We start from the raw sequence: 20,793 nt of genomic DNA on the forward strand, positions 1-20,793 counted from the left end.
CAAAGACATTAAATTCCATTGGAAAAGAAAAGGTGGAGAACCCCTTAATTTGTGTCCTATTCTTAACACAAGAAATAATGCAACCAAATTAAATTGAAACATCAACAGGCTTAGGTCAGCGATTGCTATTTGGAATTCTTTCATTAGAAATCAGAGAGTGGCACAAAGAATTCTCTCATTTGGAATATTATTTGCTATGAAGCACAGAAAGCGCTGTAGCTCTGCAGACCGTGTATCAAGGCACACTTTTCAAGCAGAAGACTTACCATTTCTGAACTTGTTCACCCTAGGACTGTTTGGCTATTTTCCCTGGCCTGCCTTCAGTACAAGCAGCTAAGTGGTCTGCTACTTCGGGCAAAGTGCTGAAGTATAAACTGGTGCCTAAAATATTAGGATTCCATTTTTAAAGAAGTTTTCTGCAGAAAGAGTTTTCCTCCTTCAAGAAAGTATAGCAATGCATGACTTGTACAGAATTTTTCCCCTCAGAAAGTTTAATTTTTTTTATCCAAAAACAATCAAGCAACCATATCCCACAGAAGTTAATCCTTAGAAGACACTTAAAAAAATTCATTTAAAGAAGTTTGAACTCCTTATTAAAAAAAAAATAACAACAAAAACCCCACAAAAAAACCCCTTGCAATATGAGAACACACAGTTATGAACTAACTTGCATGTGCACACTGTGATTATCTATATATATACAGCAGTAAAAAGTTCAAGAAAAATTATCAGCCTACTCCCACAGAGCAAGCAGCTACAGTAACATTCACTGTTTAAAAAGCCAGCCTTAACCACATCGTTCCTAACACTTTGCTCCAGTAAGCACGGATTTGTACAAGTACGTGGCTGAACTGGAACCCATGGTAATAAAAAAGGTAATTTTTCCTATTTTTATTTTTAGTTATACCAGCACCAGTTCTCTACATCACACAAGGCAGTTTCTCAAGGAACATATGTGTGGTGGTGTGTGTTTTATTTTGTGTTTCTTGGCCAGCCTTTTATTTTATTTGTGTGTTAGATATGAAGTTTGTCTCCCCTGAACCTGTCCTTCCCCATTCTTTGAGACAGGCACCGTCCTTCATTTGTATCAGTTTGTTTTATTCTTAGGTTCTGTACCCTAATTGATATGCATACCGTTATGTGTCAATTCCTTTACCTGTCAGCTGGCCAATCCCTAGAAGTTTCCCCATTGGCTCTCAAACATTTATCCCTTCCCTAATCCCCTCCTTTCCCAGTTGTCAATCCCTTGTATCACTGCCCCTGTTCCTAGAGCCTTCCCTGCCAATCCCCCCTAATTTTATGTATCATTTGCTGTCCGGTATTGTTCCCCTCCCTTTGTTATCCCCATTGGATTGTGTTCTGTATTCCCCGCCTTAGACTCCTTCCTAAGTGTACCCTCATTGGTTGTTTGCTTTGTGCCACCCCTTCTATAAAACCCACTGTCAGAGCCTTGTTCGAGGTTCTTGGGTTTTTTAGTTATTAGGGTTAGGTTCTTGGGGCTTCGCTTTTCAGTTGTCAATACCTTCAATAAACCTCCTGAGTTCACCCCAAGAATCCGTCTCGTTCTCTGCCTCATCTCTGCGCCCCAGAAAGCGACCACTGAGAGCATCGGACTCCCCAAGTGGGGAGCCACAAACTCCCCAGTGGGAAGGTGTCGCGGCCCCTTGCCGCTGTGCCCGCCTGACCGCGACACATATGCATTACATACCACACACTAGATAACAGTAGAAGAAACATTTATAAATTCTGTCACAGCAAAATTCTAATATTGCCTCCTTGCCCCGAATTTAATAATAAATAGTATCACTTTGAACTCTGCATTTTGTTGTTGGCATATTCTAACTAGAATTTTTACATAAAGTGTCATCTTTGATACCATAGATATAGAAAAACATCATCACATGACTTTCTTTTTTTATCACACATTGAGTAAGGACTCAATCCTGTCATGCAAAGACCAATAATATACTACTTAAGAGCACTTTAATGCTGTTAGTATGTATGTGTTTCATATCAAACACTGGAAAATTTAGTTCAATCCCACTGTGGCCTTTAGCCACTGAACATAGAAAAATCCATTTATTGTTTATCATGATGCCTCTCTAAACACCAGAGAAAGAAACTAGTGTGAGGAATTCCCCTCCAAAAAAAACCACAAAAAACCCTAGGAATATAAGTATTACTTCAAAATTTAAAAAAAAAAAGTAAGTACAAATTGGTCTGGGACCCGAAAAGATTTCACTCTGATCAGAACACAATCTATTTTGAGAAACAGTTGTTTACCACAGATTTACTGTGGCAAATATTTCCTATTTATAAACCTATTAAAGAAAAGAGTATGTTAATCTTTGCTAAATACACAACAGTTTGAAAGTCAATTCCTTCATTATTGTATTACTATTTCATAAGCTGAAGTGTGGTTTAGTAAGTTGTTTTTTCTTAAAGTAACAGGTTATTTTTCTTTTTTTTTTCCTAGTAGTAAAGACACTATCACAACACAGCCATAATAAAAAAATGAAGTCTTCATACTGCAAAGTAATGGCTCATTTGACCAGCATCAGATGTTGAAGAGGAAGTATGAACAGGGAACAAATGTGGATTCTGTCACAGCTCATAGATCAACAAAACCTGTAAGGACTAGTACATACAACTGTAGGTACTATTTTGAAGTTGAAACAGTAAGTTTCACTTATTATTCACCTATTGGAACATATGTGTGCTGATATACATAGTATCTTTGGTTTCAAGCTCACGTAGGTGGAAAAAAGCTTTTTCCCCTAGTTCTGAGTCATTTACGTATAGGAAGAACAAAAAGAAAACATTTAAAACAAAGTGTATCATTTTAAGAAAATATATATTAAAATTCTTTCTGAGCACATATTTGTATTAACAACCTTTTTCTGATACAAAACGCAACAAAGAAGAGAAAATTACTATTACCTTATGGTAACTGTCTGACCAATATTAGTCATAGCTGATGTCATTATTTCCGTAGTAAGGCTTTCAGCAAAACTGACTCCATCTTGTCCAATGCCACTGTCAGCTGTCAGACTTGTGTAACTCAGCTCTCTTTCTGTTTTCTCTACAGCCGCAGTAGCCCCCTTGTCAGAAAACACTGTCCTCTGTTCTACATCAACGTGAATTTTGGGAATATCGAGCTGAAAAACTCTTGAACTTTGACAGGCACCACCCAATCCAGAATGAAGAAAATGCCTCACTGGAATGCAGGATTCGTGTGCAGGTAGTTGATGGGACATACTTTCTGTACAGTACCGGTGTTCCTTCATACTGCAGTATCTACAGACAGTTCCAGAAAAAGGAGACAGTTTCTCAGTATACGAGAGCTTATCCCCATTTTTTCTATTTTCAGCCACATGGAGAACAGCTGACTCTAAACTCATTTCTAGAGTATCATCTGCTACTTTCCTAGCATATTGTTCTATAGCTTGAATTATGCCTTCACTGTAGCCATTTTCATTTATATTACCTGTACTATGATAGAGTTTATGATCTGGGGAGAAAGGATGAAATGTCCTAGAAAACCTTGTTTTAATGATATCCCCTGTGACTTCATCAAATTCAGTCTTTTTATATAGACAGGAATCTGTTAGAGACTTTGGCAAACATCCTCCCGACATTTTCAGTTTCTTCCTGACATCACAAGTGATACTGTGAGCAAGGGATTCGGAAAAATGTAAAAACTCTGTACATTCCATTCTCTGTGCACCGATGCTCCTCTCGAACATTTGGCCTTCACAGCGATGAATGCTGCTTTTCACGTGCTGTACTGCATCTTTATTCCCTGCTTTGATCAGCTCCAGCTTACCATTCACCTGTGCATTTTGCCCAGGAAATGCCTTTCTGCTGTACCTGAATTTGTTTTTTCTAGCAGCTTGCTGCAAGCCCGATTTGATAGACCTGTAAGCAAGTCTGCTGGCGTACTGATCCACTAACAGCTCAGTGCTACCTCCTTCTCTTTTCAGAACCCGGATAACATGATCTGCGTACTCGTCAGTCACACTTTCACAGCTTGGGTACTTGGAGGTCAAACCTGTTGTGGCTGAACCTTGTGGTAAAGGAAGCACAGAAGAATCTCCCTCCCCTGACCACTGGTCCTGTACTGGCCCACACCATTCTTTTGAACTGCTGTCTTTATCGCCTTTTCTCACATAAAAGCAATCCACCTGGCAGTTAACCCGCTTCAACCTCAACAGCTTGCAATGCCTTGACTTCACTACTTTCTTTGCTTCACTGATGACTTTTCCTGCCATGTCACCTGCATAATTCCACAAGGAGTTACATGTCTCTTCTGGGATATTTACGAATGCAGTATATCCACATCTTTTCTTTTGCATCCCTAACCGAGCCTGCCTACAAGCTTCTCTTTCATTGGTTTTACCACCTAAATGGGAAGCAGCCATTTCAGTGGCTACTGAAATTATGCGGCTAGCTAGGCAATCTGCATATTGAATTGTTTTTGCTGAATGCTCCTCTTTCTCAACAGGCATTTCAGAATGATCTTCATCTTCACTACTTTCCACTTCTTCAGAAAGCGACCGCATGAGCTTCAGCATAAATTCCTCATTTTCCAAAGAGTCGTGTTCAGTTTCAGACAGATTGGTAATGGATGGATTGTAGGGTGTAGAAGGTGGTGTTGCAGGTGCAAATTCCTTTGCTAATTCTCCCTTGAGTTTCTTGGACAGTTTTTTTAGGTTCCTTTCAGAACTACTTTGACATGGTACTAGAGGAGTCGGTGGGGGTGTATCAGGAATAAAACAGGAATTTCCATGTTTCAGGCTTGATTTTTCTTCCATCTGCAAAGTACCTTCACTGCCAAGCATTTCTGAAGAAAAGCTATTTGTATGCAGAAAACAATCAGTCTGCCTGTAAGTCAAAGCTCCTGCTGATAGTTTCTGGGTATCACTTTTTTTGGAAGGCTTGTTTAAGCATGTTACTGAACAGCTCCCTGTGTCAGTACAGTCCTCTAGAACATGCCTACCAAAAGTCACAGTGGAACAAAGTGGGGGTGATTTTGAAGAAAACTTGTTACTTTTTTGTTCCAGCCAACAATCTTTAGATTCTAAAAAACACTGAACAGAATGAGTTGGAGTAAGAAATTTACATGGATTATTCAAAGGCAACTGTTGTTGTTCCACAACTATAGAACCATTACTTTGTTTCTCAGCCTCTTGCTTCTTTCTCACACATTGTTCTCTTCGATTCATATCTCTGTAAGTCTGTGAGCTCACATTACATGTTAAATTCTCACTGGTGTTGCATAACACAGTTTTACTTTCTTCCACAGATTGTTTTACGACACACTTGGCCAAATGATCTGCAAACATGCTCTTTCGAGAGTCTTCACCAGTACATTGCACATAAGGCTTTTTATCTATTACTTTTCTTGTTAAAAAATCTGAATACTCTTCTACTGCTTTTGTTACTCTAGATGAGGTTATAGTTTCATAAGCTTCATTTACTATCATATCTACCATAGTTCCAGAGAAAGTATTAATGCCTTTTGACACACTTGTTAATTCTGAATTATTGTTCATTCCAGATCTGCTATTTGTTAGTTTGGTATCATTCTGGTTACAAAAGAGTGATGGAGTGCTTTCAGTACTTTGACGGTGATCCGAAGTTAGATAAATATTTCTGAAAGAAGCAGCTTCCTCCTCTCTCGTTCTGCTTGTGAAAAATGGATGAGTGGAGTCTTTGAATACTTTCGTACTGACATCAGCATTTGGAACAGTGGATACCTTCGCTTTGTAAGCATCAGAGGAAACCTGCTGTTGACAAAGAGCACTTCCAGCTAAGGGCACAGGTATTGAACTCACAACACCAGAGGTACAGAATAGAGCTTGCTGTACTGTATATTCCTTCTTGGAGTCTGGGATTGGCTTTAGTGGTACCCTATCATTAAAATTAGGAGAAACTGTGGAAGTCTGTGTTGACTCTAACATACTTTCTGCACTTACATATTTGATATTGTCCATGGAAACACTAATGGCTGCTTGTGTTGTGAAGGTCACATCAACCTGAGACAGTTCAATAAATGCCTCCTGAATGACAGATTCAGACAAATCGCGGGCATAGGATCTTACCACTTTGTTTTCATAATCAAATGATGAGGGTTGTGCAGTAGGTGTTGATGGATATGAAAACTGGCATACTTCCATGATTCCTTCAAACACAAGTTCTTCAGCAAGGTCTGCTGCGAACCGTGCAACGGTGTTGGTAAATATTTGCTTCTTCACCTGACGCAATTCTTTCAAAGCACCAGTTATAGCTTCGCTCACCAAAAAGTTTGCTATGCCGTTAATGGCACGCTCCTTCAGCGAGATTGCTCTACGTCTTCCAATCTCATAAAAAGCCATTTGAAAGACTGAAGAAGTCAATCTAGCAGCCAAATGGCAAAGTGCATTTGTGCATGAAGAAACACCTTTTTGGAGGTCTTTAAATGCACTGCCAAAACTTTTTTCAACCAATTCAGTTGCAAATTTTTGAATGCTATCTCGTATCATTAGTGACTTGTATTTAGATTTTGCTTGCTTCTCTGGTTCCTTACTAATTTTCATTTTGAGATCTGCAGCTTGCCTCTTCTTTTCTTTCAAAGTAACCCTTTTGTGCTTTGACTCATTCTCTGCACACTTTTGTTCTGATGAGGACTCAGAAAAGAAAACAGAACCCAGTATATCACATGAAACACTCTCAGCATACGCTGAGTATCTGTTATAAGCTGCACCATGGTGACTTTGGCCTGTCCCATCTCCACCAAGATTAATTCGACACAAGCATTCAGAAGAACCGCAGCTCCCCAGGGGGCTGAAGGCCGATGTTCTAATGGGGCTGAAGAAGCCTCCACTCTCTTCCCCTGATGTTTTAACCAGGCGAGGGGAATCCGGGACTTCAAAGATGCTGCTGTACGGTGATTCCGGCTTACGAGGAGTTGGTTTCTTTACATTGGCTGGGAGAGTGGGACGATCAAACTTGAATTTCTGAGGATTCATTGTAATGCTTGCAGAAGATGATTTTTCATGTGCAGTCCTCCTTTTCTGGGCAGGATTCCCTAGGATGGGATCCCTAATAATTTTACAAGAGTTTTCCAAGGCTTGTTCCAGCTCATCAAACTGATCAAAACTATCAAAAAATTCACTCACTTCTGAATCTGAATCCTCTATGCCATCTTTTACTACTGGAATTTTTGGCAGCTGAAGTTTTGCCTTCAAGCTTTTCTGATACCCTTCTTCATCTAAGAAGATGATGGGGCTTGGGCTGGAGCAATCTGATTCAGAGGATTCAGCTGGAGAGGAAGAAAACAATGTTTTACGCAAAAAATTAACACCTTGATCGGAAGGATTATATGGCTTATAGAAACTCCTTTGTATCCAAGGATCAGAAATTGAGGTTGTTACTGAATTCTTTACTGAAGACAGCTCCTTAAGTCCCAAAATATCAATCAAAGTAGAAGATCTGGCAGATGATTTTCGATGTGCAGAACCCACAAGAATCTTTGAGTCAACAGCTTCTAAACATTGAGCAGGGATGGTCTGTGAAGCAGCATCTCGATGGTTTTGAGAAGTAAAGCTGCCGGTACCTGAACAAAAAAAAAAGGTAAAAAGAGATTGCTTCAAAACCAAGAATTTCCTCAGAACTACAGCAAACTAGATAGATTTTAATGGCAACTTCTGGGTTTACTATTGTTGCAAAATGCTAGCTCATCTTTCATGATAAAAGCAATCTTTCATTTTCTTTAAATCCTATTATACAAATCTAACCACTGGCAAATTAATGTATTTTTTAGCACACAAAGTAGTACAAGATTTTATTTGATATCCATCTGACACTGAGATTAGAGTCTTCGGTTTATGAGTTGGTAAGCTGTTGTGAAAAGAGCAAAAAAATAATTTTTTAACTGCATAATAACACTTTACAAGGCAAAATTAATGTAAAAAAAATACAATTTGTTTACATTTACTTTCTTATTAAATCTCAACAGCCTAAATTTCAAACATCAATTTCTACAAGCGTGCAAGAGCTTACCAGCACTTAGTATCTTTGATGGTTCATCTTCATCTAAGTGTTCGAAAGCAGTGACAAAATCATCCTCAATTGAAGAGACTGACTGATTGGTGTCATCATCTTCTCCATGGGTTGTCTCTGTCTGATTCTTTTGTGAAGAGTTTATTTCCACTGCATATCTTATGCCTGTGGTATACTTGCTTAGCAAGGTAAATATATAATCAGCTTTGATCCTTGGGAATGAAGGAGACAGTCTCATCACACAAAACACTTCAGGGAGCTGATTCTGGAAAAAGAGAGCAACAAGAAAACAAACACAGCAATCTTCAAGGGATTCCTTCAATGCATTTTTATGAAGAGTAAATAATTTTAAACTATTTTAAATACAAGAAAATTAATTCAACAGTTTGTGTAGACTGACAGCTAGAATGACTTATTTTTGTAAGGTCTGCATTCTGAATAAAACATTGCAATAATGTAACACAACCATGATAACACGCACCCAAGAATCTATTAAAGAATGCATGTGGCAAAATTTGTGGAGGAACGCAGTATTTCAGAGCATGTTTATGACATACAATACTTCAGTTTACAGGATATCTTCGAGGTACCTTTAATCTTATATGCAATGTTTGTAATTGGAAAGAATATAATTAGCATGGTAATAATGGGAACAATATAGGAATAAAAATAATAGAATTATGTAATTAATAGCATTTATATTTTCTTTTAAGAAAAGTGATCATTGAGTTTTATGAACACCAGACATTCCCTTAATTTTGGGTACCTCTGTTTCAACAAAAAAAGTCTGCTGAAGATGAAAGCTATCTGAGCAGAGCAGAGATAGGTAAGCTGACAAACTTCATATTCTTTCCAAATTGCCAGTGAAACTGACATGCAGAAGCATGGGATCAGCACCATAATTAAATATTTGTTAAGTATTTTCTGTAAACAATACAGCAGAGTTTATTTTCATGAAACAACAGAAATATATTATTAATACTACTGTGGCTAAGATGGCCCAAAACCAAAAGCAAGAAAGCATATAATAAGACTAAACTCTTTAGAAGGCAAAATGTAATGCTTCTGACATGCAAGAATACACAAAAATTTTACCTGATATTTCATGACATAAGGTTTTGTCAGGGTCTTCTTTATGTCTTTTAGAAATACAGCCTCATTTTCTTTTAATTTGCACAACTGGAGCGATTTCAGAACATCTGGAAGTTCTACAGAAACAGCTGACAACTCCTGATTTTAAATAAAAAATATCGAGAATACAAAATCAAAAAAACAGCATGCTAATGACAATGGGGTTGACTTCATACCTCCCTTAAATCTTAACTGCTGCTAATTCTGGTAAAGTTCTTATTTTCTTCCCTATTTCTTACTCCATCCCCCCACTTACTCTCTCAAACTGTGATGTAAAGCTTGTGTAAACAAGATTTAATTCAGTCCATACTTGGAGGATGCCTAAAAGTCATAAAGTAGAATCTTGAAAGTGCTGAAAAGCAGCTGCATGTCCTACACAATACCCAACTACACTGACCTTAGCTATGATGGTTCCCAATGGATCTCTATGTGCTCTTTGTGTGCTTTATTGAACAGAGTTCTAGCTCCTATCAAAAAAACATTAGCATAGCTAGACGTCAGATCAGTAAAGTTTAGTTTCACACATGCAACTGCACAATATCAATAAGCACAACTCAACTAAGGGAAAGATAAACTAAAATCCTGATACACACAAGTTTTTAACAATAACAAAATCCAAACCAAAAAAGCACCCACAAAAAAATACAACCAACTGAGGCCCTTCCCACCTAAACTCTCCCCTCCAACCAATCATCCTCCCCCACTGCGTTTAAATTGTTCCAGAGCATCCTAACACAAAGACTGACCTAGGCAACACTGTAAATATATATAAAACACTGAATATCCTATTAAAATAATTATTTTCAACCTTTCAATGACATTTGAAACTCAGCTTTTAAATACTCAAGATACATCTATTCCATTTGTGGAACACCAAATTTTGTCCAGTTAAAAAATTAGGTGCTACTTAGAAGAAATTTTCCAATATCGTTAGATATATACTGTACCTGCAAGTGAGCAGTATCCATCTCTTCTGCAAAACCTATAAATGTAATCTGTAAAATAAATACATGAGTACAGTCAACTACAGAAAAGATTTTTTGTCTGTGTTTCCTGTAGAGATATTTAAGTTAAAAATTCAGCAGACTCTAGTTTAAAGCTTCATTCTACTGCCACAAAAACCATACCTTAGGGCAGCACAGCTTGCTCAAACAGTAGCACACAGTCATACATAAAGAATGGTAATGCTATACTATTTGACTTGAGAAAGGTCATAACAGACTGAAGAGCATATACATTTAAAACTCACTACACAGGAATTAGTCTAGTGGCTGGTATATACAGAGCAAGACATACAGGCCTCATTACATCTGTTAGAATAAAGACAGTTTTGCAAAGATCAGTGCTCATCCGTCCTTGCTTCAGGCTGGGCACATAGAAAACAGTTCCAGTCTGAAATCTGTCCATGCTGATAAACTGTTACACATTTGGATATACCGAATAAAGCACAATGCCAACACATTATGCAATTTACCATGTAAATTGATTAGCCCTAGGCCAAAACACAACAGATTACTTAAGCCTCATGTTTGCATGCCATTGCCAAATAAACAAACCCTAACATAAAAGAATTAAAATATTCAACCTGCCAAAAAAAAAAAAAAAAAGGTCTTGTCAGGCTCAGGAAACTTGAGTATGCCAGAAACACCAGTTTTATCTCAGGTTTTTGTGCTTGTGGACAAGACATAAGGACAAGGGAGACATTTTATCACATACTGTCTCTCTCTTCTGTCTACAGGTGTTTTGTACCATTCAACACAAACACACTGAAGAGAGTCAGTCACTGCTCAAACTTTGTTTCAAACGTCAATTTCCTCAGTTCTCAATTATTTCCCTAAGAACAAATCAACAGGCCATCTGCATGCTCAAAAAAAAAAAAAAACCAAGATATTTACTTTCAAAACAAGGGTGTTACAAAATAAATTTTGCTTCCATTTTGTAGATATGGAATAAAGCACAGAGACTAAATACTTCCACTGATGTTTGAAATTCAGTTTTATATGGTTTGGGTTCCATTTTTTCAGAATACTATTCAGCAGACTGATTTTTAAACCATAACTCATAAATTTGCAGCAGCCACTCCATTTACTCTGAAGAACATCACTACATTTATATTGACACATTATTAACTGGTTCAGCTACCTGCTTGTATATAACAGAATCTCTGTAAATACAGAGCTAGAAAAAAGAAATGGCCAGAATTCTATTTTGAACTATACTTGTGTTTTGAGTATGTCCTTTCAAAGTGTGAGTAAAAAAACCCCCAATCTTTATTTTCAACTGAAATCATACTATGAAAAATCCTGTCTTGTTTATTTTGAGGAGTCTTGTGCTAGGAAAAAATCTTATGCTTCCAGTTAATATCTTGTTGCTTACATCCAGTTATCCTTATGTCAGGTATGACAAGATCATGAAGGAAATAATGCTTCTCCATAGCATTCCAAATAAGCCCAGACAAATTACACATCTGCAGCACCACACTCACTGTGTTAACTGTGAAACAATCCCGTTTGAGCAACATTACTCTTCTACTCATATACCTTTTCTTCAACTCCTACACAATTCATCTGCACAACATCTGCAAGACATACTTCAACCTCTACATTTTTTTATTGGTACAGTAGGTACAATATGAACTAAGTTCCTCCACAGAAGGGGCAAAATATCAAACAATTTAAACTACTGAGAAAAAGCTAGCTCTCTGAAGAACATTTTGAGAGGCTCTAGAGTTTGTTGTTATTTGGGGGGTTTTTTTGCAGTTTTGCTTTGGTTTTTTAATGGGTGTTTGTTTCTTGTCTTCTTACATGCCCCTTCCTCTTCCTCAAGATAACGATTCCGACCCTTATCTTCTCCCACTTTGAACTCATTGTGAAAGGGAAGTGAGCAGCAGGCATAGCTTCACACAAATGAGGGCAATATTACACTGTGAGATCAGCAGACAGCTGTCAAAGAGACCACAACACAATTGAGTCTGTCTATTTTCACCTCAATGACGAGGCTAATCTGGATCTCTTTATCGTGGTCAAACTCCAGTTTCCACAGGAAAAAAATCACCTTTTAATACCTTGAACTCATCTGAAGTTAGTACATCAGCTCAAAAGTTGGGGAGTAGGCCAAGGAAATAAAAAGGTTATCAGTAACACAAGTCCTTTCTTTAAACTAAAAATAAGTGCATGAGAAAGTGTAATCGAAGGCTACTTTAAGCCATAAGAACAAAGGAAATAGTACAGGAAAACCTAAATTCTGGTTTTCTCAAGTCTGAGTTCTTCTAACATCATCCTCCATGTAAGTTATCTTTTCCTGTATTTTCATAAGGAAAAAATACCTGTTCAGTGACAGGATATTGACCCTCTTACATTTCAACCAGAGGGCTCTTAATTGCTTGATCTCATAAGGTAACTAAATATAGTCAGCTATCTTTCTCCACAGGGACCATCACTGCAGGCATAAAATGTGATTCCAGCTATTTGTCAGATATTTTCTAAAAGACAAAAAAACCTTCATAGACTCCTAGATTCTAAACCTTCATAGATGATCTGCCTGATCATATAAAGACAAGGTTTTGCTCACACCTCCACTGCATAGTTCTTCCTCCTTATGGTAATCTGTCATAGCTTTCACCCTTCACAAATTCAGTTTCTTGCCTGTTCCTCAAATGTCTCAACCCCTGATTGTATCTATTCAGTTACACAATCTCTGGTGTTATCCAGACAACTCTAACTCATCAATCTGCCTCTTGCTACTGCTTATGCAATTATCAGCCTTCCCTAACCACTTCCTCAGTTGTCTTTGCTTCAGTTCTCCCTATCTCAGCTCCTCTGCATGGCCTGTTCAGATCAGCCTCTCCTTCTCTCAGCTTCTTGCCAGATCTGTCAATAACAAATTAGAAGTGTTGTAAAACACAATACAAGTTATGTGGTACACATTGCTTTTACTTTTTTCTTTTCCCTTTGGGCAAGTTGTTGTTAGCCTTGTAACTCAAACAATTCTAGTAATTCCTCCTGACAGCTTGAGATCTACCTAGAAAATCCCACATTCTGTCAGGTCTACTTCTCTCCAGATCTTGTCCAGTTTTCAGATCATCTGTAATCATATAAAACAAGTCTAGATCTGTAATTCTGAGGCTTCAGCTTTTATCTTCAGACCTGAATCAAAGTGTTCTGCTACTTTATTAGGCTACCATCCACACAAACTTGATCTCAGAAGTGCTCACAAATGCAGTACTCCCAAATCATCTATTTACATATATTGGTTTTCTCGTTTCAAAAAATCCTCTGAAGCAGAGAAATGTCACCTTGAAATCTCACAGCCTTTTTAAGACCTCAGTGACTAAATTCAAGAATGACAATGGGCATAGATTTTTAAGGCCAGTAACTTGCAGCACTGTTTCTATTTACTATCCTGCAGCTTTCCATACTGTTTCAAGAGACATTGTTTACTATCACACCCACAAAATATATATGTGGGAATATTATAGCAAACCTCAATAAAATGATCTTGTTCTTCCTGATTTAAGCGTTCTTCTGCTGATACATTGCATAATTCTTTCCTGCTGTGTAGCAGTGACTTCATAGACTGCAGGATACTTTCACCAAAATTCTGAAAAACAAAGAGAAAAAGATTAAGAAAAAATGCATGCTCAGTTTCAGATACATAGTCCATCCTTCTATTCTCTACTCCCCACAAGTTTTGCTATTCTGATTATTATTTCAAGTTATTTTGTACATAAATCACCAGGTTTGACATTTAAATTTACTTCAGGACATGAAGCTGAAGCAGGTATATTTTTTCAAGCAGTACATTTACTCCAAAATAGTTTGACATTCTGTAAATTGTTTTGAAAAAAAGGAAAGATGAGAATACATGGAAAAAAAGAACAGATTAATCCAAGAAGAAATCCAAATCCCATCTATTCCTTGCACTGTAACCTGTACATGGAACTTTTCAATCAGCTTTTCCTTGAATAGGACGAAAAGCAATTTTAGCCAAGTAAAGTAATGGAGGTAACCTCAAAAGTCAGAGGGGAAGAAAACAAACAAGCTAACAAAAAAAGCCCAAGAAAATCAACATACACTCTTTCTCATTTCATTAAGAATATAAAACAACTGTAACTTAATCCCATGTAAATACTTCTTGTAACATTTCTTGTAATAACACTTATGGTGACATGCAAGCACCCAGAGATGGCTAAAAAAGGCTGAAGAATTCAAGACTTTCTTCCAGTATAACAATGCACAGCAGAACAAAATAATCAACTGTATCTAGGCAAATAAAACTACAGAACAACAAAAACTGGTTCACTTAGCTTGTAAAAAAGACAATATCCTCTCAATTGTTTTAGGAAGTCAGCAATCTTTTTTTAATTTAAAATTTTCATTTTCTCTAGCAAATTGGAAGGTTAAGAAGACAAATAAGAACGTCAGATGGTTAAAAATTATTAACCCAGTAATTATTCTCTGCAAGATTGCCCTATTAAAAATGACATGAGAAATGACTGCGTCCAACTTATGACAAGGTATTTCAAATTTTCCTAGCTTCTCAAACAATAGCAGAAGTGCTAGATAGCCAAATTTGGACAGAGAATGTTTTGGATTTCAGATGGTTCCACAACAAAAACAACTCCTTTATAGTAAAAAGTGATCTTACATATATTACAGTTAAACCTCAAGACAGATTTTATTTTCCCTCTGTATAAAAAGCAGTATCAAATATTATTACGTTGAAAGCCAAATTATTAGAGCAGGGCCAGTGTCACCATGGTTGTGCTCATGGCAACACAAAATTAGGAAAGCACTTCTAGAATAAACAGACAAAAGGAAAACAGAACTTCAGGATATTAGAAATTGCCGAAATACATTTCAGAATCTAGCCAGCAAGGCTCAGACTGCCCCACTGACAGCCAAGGTCAAGTGACACTAAGGAAGTCAAAACAGTAACTGTTATAGAAAAGTAACAGCTGAACTATTTCTTAAAGTATTTTAGGCAGTTATGGGATCATTTGAAAGAAATTAATCAAGCGTTCACCTAATTTCCACTTTTATCTATTCCCTTGCCCCCACACATTTAGCTACAATTTGCTCCCACTTTGTACTTTCCCAAAGAATGCTGTCAGTGCCTTACTCTGATTCTCTGGATTTCCAAATTTACAGGAGGATGCAATACCAATTATTGCTCAAAGACTGTTCCCCAGAAATTCCGTCATTCATCTTGTACAAAAGTAATTCAGGAAGCCAAACGAGCATGTTGAAATGTCTAATTTTCAGCTTCTACAATAATCTAATCAGTCACAACGTTCAAAATAGTAATTAGGGAAAAAAACCCACATGACCTGCTAATTTTCGGCAAGCCAACAGTGCTTCAGTTTGAGAGGGTATTTTTGTTATTCTCTAGTTGGCTTTTCTAAAGCTACAAACTATTACACATACCTTATTTACAAACAATTACTTTTCCCTACTTTAACACCTGAAAGGCAGAATGAGTAACTAAGAACCAGAGCATAGTATGAGGAACCACTGGGGTGAAGGACAATTCAACATTTTGGAGAATATTGAGTTGAAGAAGGAGAAGGAGAAAGATGAAACAACTGGAAAAATCTCCCTGAGGTCTGGAAGGACCAGCATACAAGACTATATGCAGGTCTGGCAGCCCATGTTGACACTATGCAACTGAAAAGATAAAATATCCATAGCTAAAGTGAGGAGGAATGAAGTGACATTTGTTTTTCAGATCATATTAATGCATATAAAAAAACCCCCCAGAATGTGAAAATAATAACTATATGGAAATTAACAGGCATACTATATACACAGAAGAAAAAATCCCATCTATCTGGACTTCTGTAGATTACTTAAATATATGAAGAGTTAACAAAACCAGATAAAGACAGAATTAATTAAAGAGCTGTGTTTGGAAATGGAGACTTTGCCTGGATGGAGATAACAAAGGGAGGTTTTGAGAATAGTTGATATAGGTCAGTAAGCAACTTCTTCAAAATTTATCTTGAGGCTGATGTCAAGCATCATCATCATTAATAAATTTAATAAAGAAAAAAGTAAATATGAAATGGAGACTGTTGGTAATTTGAAGTAAGCAGATGTCATCAGCTAAGACAGAGAACAGCAAATCATACAGGAAGAACTTGCTCAGCATGAGTGTTTTAAAAAACAACCATAAGAAACACAAAGATATGTCCTTAAAAACTTAAGGCAAGCTTTAAAATTGAATTGCAAATTCACAAGCTGGGAAATAAAAGACCTTAATTGACTTCTTGATCATGGCCCAGCAATGAATGAACAGTCAATATGATAGTGCACTCAAAATAGCAAACATGCATCCTCTGGTGAAAGAACTGACATCAGAGTCACAGAGAAGGACATCCTGTGTAATTGCACATACAGTATTATCCACATGTAAAAAGAAGATTAACTAACAACATGCACAGAAAGTAGGACTATGATGGATAATCACTGGAATGCAGAGGCTTTCATACTGAAGCAGACTAAAACCTCAGTTTACACTGTTTCCAAAAACCAAGGCTAACAGAGGACAGATTATCAATTGTAAAAAAATAAGGGCGAACATCAGCAAAAAACCCCAAATTATTTAAGCAGAAGAATAAGGATATCCATGAACAAACAGTTATAATTTTACTGTGAGTAGCTTCAGCCTCAAATTCATGACTTATTACCACTGTGCAGTTCAAAAAGACAAAAACAGTGGCAGGTTTGGGAGGAGGTGTTTTAAAGCTCTCAACTGAGAGGCTATATTTAGTAACTTTTTGATATTCTTATCTTTATCAAAATTGTGCCTGTAACAGCAGAGGATTGGACCCAATTTCAGAGAAATCCTCCAATCCAACAGCCAACAACACAAGTTCTCACACAATCCCAAACTAGGAGAAGCAACTACATTAAAAACTGAAAACTAGCAAGCTTCCAAGACTATCAGCTCAGTTTAGGTAAGGACAAGAGGTCACCTTCAGTGAAAGGATGTATTTTTTTTAACTAGTACACTTCCAACATAGATCAACATATGCGCAAAAAACACCCAAGCAATCTATAAAGCTCTACTCGGTAGGCCTCTAGAACTTAGTATTCTTTCCTCACAGAAATTCTTGCAAGAAATCAAGAATTATTTTATTCACAAGCACATATTTCAAATTTACTAAGTTGTGCTAGGGGAAAACCAAAAATACTCTCAGGGTGCTCAGACACGAACAGTGGAAGTCCTTGTCACACCTCTAGCTCAACTGAGCAATTCAGAGATTTGCATTGTTCCAGCAAATCGAGAAGTCATTATCAACGAATCCATCACAGTACATTGGAGGAGATATCTGGTTTCATGAAATGTTTTAAAAAACAACTGTTTCCTAATATTTCAAACAACCTGTAAGATGCCACAACCTCTAGAGAAAAGAAGAGCAGTGCTGGATAGTCACGCTTCCTCTGCTCTTAAGTAACAAAGCAGCTCTTACTGATTTCATCTGCTGTAAGATTTAAAGGGACTGCATATTCTGAGGTAATTTTGTAAAAATAGAAACTAAAGCTTTAAATATGTACGCCATAACTGTGCACTGACTTTTAAGAGCTACTACTGCCACAATTCCCGTTAGTGGTGACAAAGTATCACGAAGAGGACAGGAATTAGACTGCAATCTTCTGTAAATCAACAGAAGGTGAAACAGTGCAGTACTGACCACCCTACTGCCTGGCACTATGAGAATGAAAGCTCCACACCATCATCTAAATAGACACCTCACAGGTAAACATCAAGAGGAGGCAGCCACAGATCAAAACAACGGAGTCTGGCTGCAGGAAAATGCAGAATTCTGCAAGAAGGATTGAATTAATGTTTCTAGAACCCCACAGTCCAGAATGGTTAATAGAATTAATGGAGCAGTTTAAAGAGGTAATATTTTAAGCAACTATTAGAATCAGTGAGGAATCACTGGTCACTGTCATTACTAGAAAGATGCTTCTGTAACCCACAGATCTAAAAACCTGGTGGGGCAGGGAGTGTGGGATTTGTTTTGTTTAGTAAATTGAAACAGAAAAACAAACAAAGGCCAGATTTTAAAGTCCTTTAAAAGTAAGTTTATGTTCCGGTTAAGGATGCAAAGTTACTTGACTGTAGCTGAAGATCTCTATTCGAGCTGGAGAGTTCTCATAAACCAATAAATTACAAGGTTTTATACCACATGTCTTAAAGTGAAAGATTATCACCCATAATTAAAAATTGCTTCATATATGGCAGTGAACATTCCGTGTCAGGACCTGGAACAAATGACCACCTTCCTCTCTGTCTCCTAACACTCTCCTCTGCCTTCAAACAAGACATATACCACAGACACTGTTTCTTTAAAACAACAAAATCTGCTCATGAAATAAAATAATACAATTTTCATATGATAGGATGCTTTCTTGCTCAGTTTATCCTCTTACTGCTGCAGCAACTTGCAAATAAGGAAGTTATTAATAACCAAAAAAGACCTAGAAAATTACACATCTGTGTTCAACTACCTAGAGAAAAACAACTAGATAAATAAATTTGTTCCTTCAGGATAAACTGCAGCTCTCATTTCATTAAGCACTTACAGAAGTTGAAAGAAAATTTTAGGGACAGTATTTATGTTCTCCAAGTTAAAGTGACAAAATTAAAAAAAAATAAATAACCTTAATTTAATATTAGAAATCCCCACTAATATCCTTTGTAAAGTGCTAGACATACTTTCTTCTTCACCAAGGAAAGTCCTAAACGTTCATGCAAACACAAGGATAAACCAGACAAGACATCAAGATCTAAAGATATTACAAGCCCTAATATAGGCTTCACAGAATTCAGTAAGACTATATAGTCGTATTTTAATTTATTACATATAAACTCAAAAAATCTGCTCTAAAATAAAAACTATATTCAAATAAACAAGACGAATTCTAGGAAATTAATACATCACAATTTTATCACATCATCTTGAAAGACAAAAGCACACTTTCCTCAAATTATGCTGTCTCTCAGTTCAATTACACTAAATATACCAAAATGCAAAGCAAAAGCAATTTCTACGCCTCCTTGAAATGTCAAACAACCAAAATTAAAACATAGTAAAAAAAAAAAAAAAAACCACAAAAAACCCAAATAAACCAGTTCACTTGCTTCATTATTAAGTCAAAAAGCTCTGAAATACATTTTTTATTTAAATACAGATATTTACCTTTTCAACAGATATTCTTGATTTCAGGCGATTGCCCTGAGCCCTGGCGTACATGTCCATGATCTTACCAATCTTAGTATTCGATGAAAGAGATCAGCTCAAAAATGCCTAGAAAAAAACATTTATATTTATTTTATGTTTATCCATTTAGTTCACATTCACTCTAAAAATGCGAGCTGACAAAACAGGAACCAATCAAAACAATTAAAAAGCATTTTAAAACTGGGACAGATTAAACAGTACACCATCCATACTGACAGCTGCCTTTAAAAAAGTACTGCCTTAATGACCTGCAAAACCAGACATGAAATGCAGAACACAGACACTTAGCAATAAGTTTCATCATTTTCCTAGAATTTCAAGGCTGCATTGGGAGTGGGGAGGAACATTACATTAAATATTGTTTTGCTGCCACTCACATGCTGGAAGGTTTTTCAGCGGGTTCCTGTACAAGACAGCGCACTGTAACCACCCTTTAACAATCTCGGGAGGCAAATGTAGAACTCAACCCGCCAGCCAACTGGCCCAGTCAGATCTGTCACCCTGAGATACTACAGGCTAACGAGGATCATCCCTCTTGTTCCCTGGTTCCACTCTGGACAGGCCAGTCTCTGCTGGCAAAAGAGCAGACCACATGCATTTACCAGCACTCTCAACTAATGGGTCACAAGAGTTTCTGCTCTAGTCAGCTGCCCTTATTTATCCTAAGTCTAATTCTAACAACAAGAAGATAAAGAAACAGCTATGAAGGTCTTTTTTTCAAGTTTTCCTCTTTAACCAGCAGCAACGGATCCAGTTTGTTTCATTCATCTTTGCATCCACCAAAACAGGCAATAAATATAGATTGTTAATAAAGACAGAAAGCATGTGGTGAGCTTTTAAGTTCTATGGAAGTTTTAATACTTCATCTTTTCCCATGGTCACACAATTTACTTGGGAAAAATAACTCCTAGACTATATCAAATAAACCAGGCAAGGAGCAAGTGCATGTAAAAATGACTGCAAAGATAAAGCAAACAAACACCACGACATCAGACTATGGGTCTTCACTAAACGGACCAGACTCTTTTTGTTGATCTCAACTTGTATTAACCTTTATATGGGAAATAAAGTTTTATATGAGTTTGGTCTTGAGTATAAGCCATTTAAATAAGAGGATCAGTAGTGCCATCTGTAACACAGAAGTAACTATTGTTCATCTTCCTCCACCCCAGCACATCTAAAAGTAAAACTGCTTCAGGAATACAATAGCAAGAGATTATTATTAGGTACATCTATTCACATTTCACTTTGATTTCTGCTTTCCTTCACAAGATGAACTTGCTAAAATCTTAGAAAAGAAGTTACACTTAGGCAAATAAACTGCAACCTTTTCAGCTTTAGAGAGCAACTTTTCTCAACTGGAAGTT

General features: G+C 37.0%; 1 protein-coding gene across 3 annotated transcripts in view; it reads right to left on the reverse strand.

Moving 5' to 3' along the window:
• AKAP11 (A-kinase anchoring protein 11) overlaps positions 1 to 20,793 on the reverse strand; it is a 42,380-nt gene that overhangs the window by 14,826 nt on the left and 6,761 nt on the right. For all 3 annotated transcript variants that reach the window (XM_063392159.1, XM_063392158.1, XM_063392157.1), the window contains exons 2-7: positions 19,385 to 19,492; positions 13,657 to 13,773; positions 10,122 to 10,169; positions 9,139 to 9,273; positions 8,044 to 8,308; positions 2,941 to 7,597 (exon numbers count right to left, since the gene is read on the reverse strand). In XM_063392159.1, coding sequence (XP_063248229.1) covers positions 2,941 to 7,597; positions 8,044 to 8,308; positions 9,139 to 9,273; positions 10,122 to 10,169; positions 13,657 to 13,773; positions 19,385 to 19,444 — 5,282 coding nt within the window. In that variant the 5' untranslated portion in view covers positions 19,445 to 19,492. The remainder of the gene's footprint in view (positions 1 to 2,940; positions 7,598 to 8,043; positions 8,309 to 9,138; positions 9,274 to 10,121; positions 10,170 to 13,656; positions 13,774 to 19,384; positions 19,493 to 20,793) is intronic.

The sequence above is a fragment of the Prinia subflava genome, chromosome 3 (assembly GCF_021018805.1).
Source record: "Prinia subflava isolate CZ2003 ecotype Zambia chromosome 3, Cam_Psub_1.2, whole genome shotgun sequence".
Lineage (NCBI taxonomy): Eukaryota > Metazoa > Chordata > Aves > Passeriformes > Cisticolidae > Prinia > Prinia subflava.